The sequence below is a fragment of the Perkinsus marinus genome (assembly GCF_000006405.1).
Source record: "Perkinsus marinus ATCC 50983 genomic scaffold scf_1104296976288, whole genome shotgun sequence".
Lineage (NCBI taxonomy): Eukaryota > Perkinsozoa > Perkinsida > Perkinsidae > Perkinsus > Perkinsus marinus.
Genome location: NW_003200424.1, coordinates 1 through 1,080, shown reverse-complemented (window position 1 = coordinate 1,080; position 1,080 = coordinate 1). Strand labels below are relative to the sequence as shown.

General features: G+C 46.6%; 1 protein-coding gene across 1 annotated transcript; it reads right to left on the bottom strand.

Moving 5' to 3' along the window:
* Nucleotides 1-742: 742 nt before the first annotated feature.
* On the bottom strand, nt 743-925 carry Pmar_PMAR009461 (hypothetical protein; the record flags this gene model as incomplete). Its single annotated transcript, XM_002764720.1, has 1 exon — nt 743-925. A coding segment is annotated over one exon (183 nt), but the record flags the coding sequence as incomplete, so codon positions are not given.
* Between the last annotated feature and the right edge of the window lie 155 nt (nt 926-1,080).

Here is a 1,080-nt window from a genome sequence, read left to right as displayed (position 1 = left end):
CCGCGTTTCCGTTGGGCTGATGCTGACCCTTTCCTTGCGCCCAGATGCGGACTAGGTTTTTCTGTATATCGTGAAAAGTCGAATAATTTGTGTCAATCACGCATGCATTCCATGCATGAGAAACGTTCACACTATCTCCCCTTATGTGGATGGTGTACCCGACATGACACAGTGCCTCAGAAGTCGATGTCGTTCTTATCAGTTTACTCCGAGTAAAGCGCAAGAAGGGACTCTCCAGTACAATATAAATCATATTTCGGCCTTTAGGTGGCAACACCCATCGCTTCGAATAATTATATTCGCTATGTAGCTATTTCTAGTACCAAATGACCATGGTGTTCCCTATGACCTTGAACTTGCCGAAAACTCGACACCTCGCTAATTGTGCGTGTAAGTTATAATGAAATTCCGCATACACGACTTGTACAAGGACTATTCCGACACCGATGCAGTGATAACTCAAAGAAAGATCACATCCGTTAGTCAGCAATGGACTATACACCTCCAGGAGGTGTAGGGAAGCGATCTCCCAACAGCCGAAAATCACAGAGATGTACGATGATGAAGTGACAACGCAACAAGTTGAGTTAAGAATACAGCAACTGCACATAGTGCCGAGTTGTGAATACTCTCAAGGTCACCGAATCACTCGTCAACAATGGTAATACCGGCAAAATATCAATCTAACTATTCACCAGTGACAACCTCTATTGCTGGGAATGAGGTTGAAACCAACAGAGCTTTACATGGAAAGGACATCGACCTGGATTCTGCTAAGCTCAGGGGTGACATCCAAGACACGATCGACCATGTACTTGACGGCGACCTTGGAGTTCTTGGTGTAAGCAGCGTGAATGGCGTCAATATCGGCCTGAGTCTGCTTGGCAAGCTCCTCATCCTCACCACCAGAAGTGCTCTGAAGAGCCTGAAAACGAGCGAGTTGGAGCAGAAAGAATGAGACCATATAAAAGCTTACAGCATAGTCACGGTTGAACTTCTCCTCCTCCTTAGCACGGAAAGAGGCGACCTCGTCCTGAGCGGCGCTCTTGGCTTCACGCAGCTTCTTAGTCCTGAGATAGA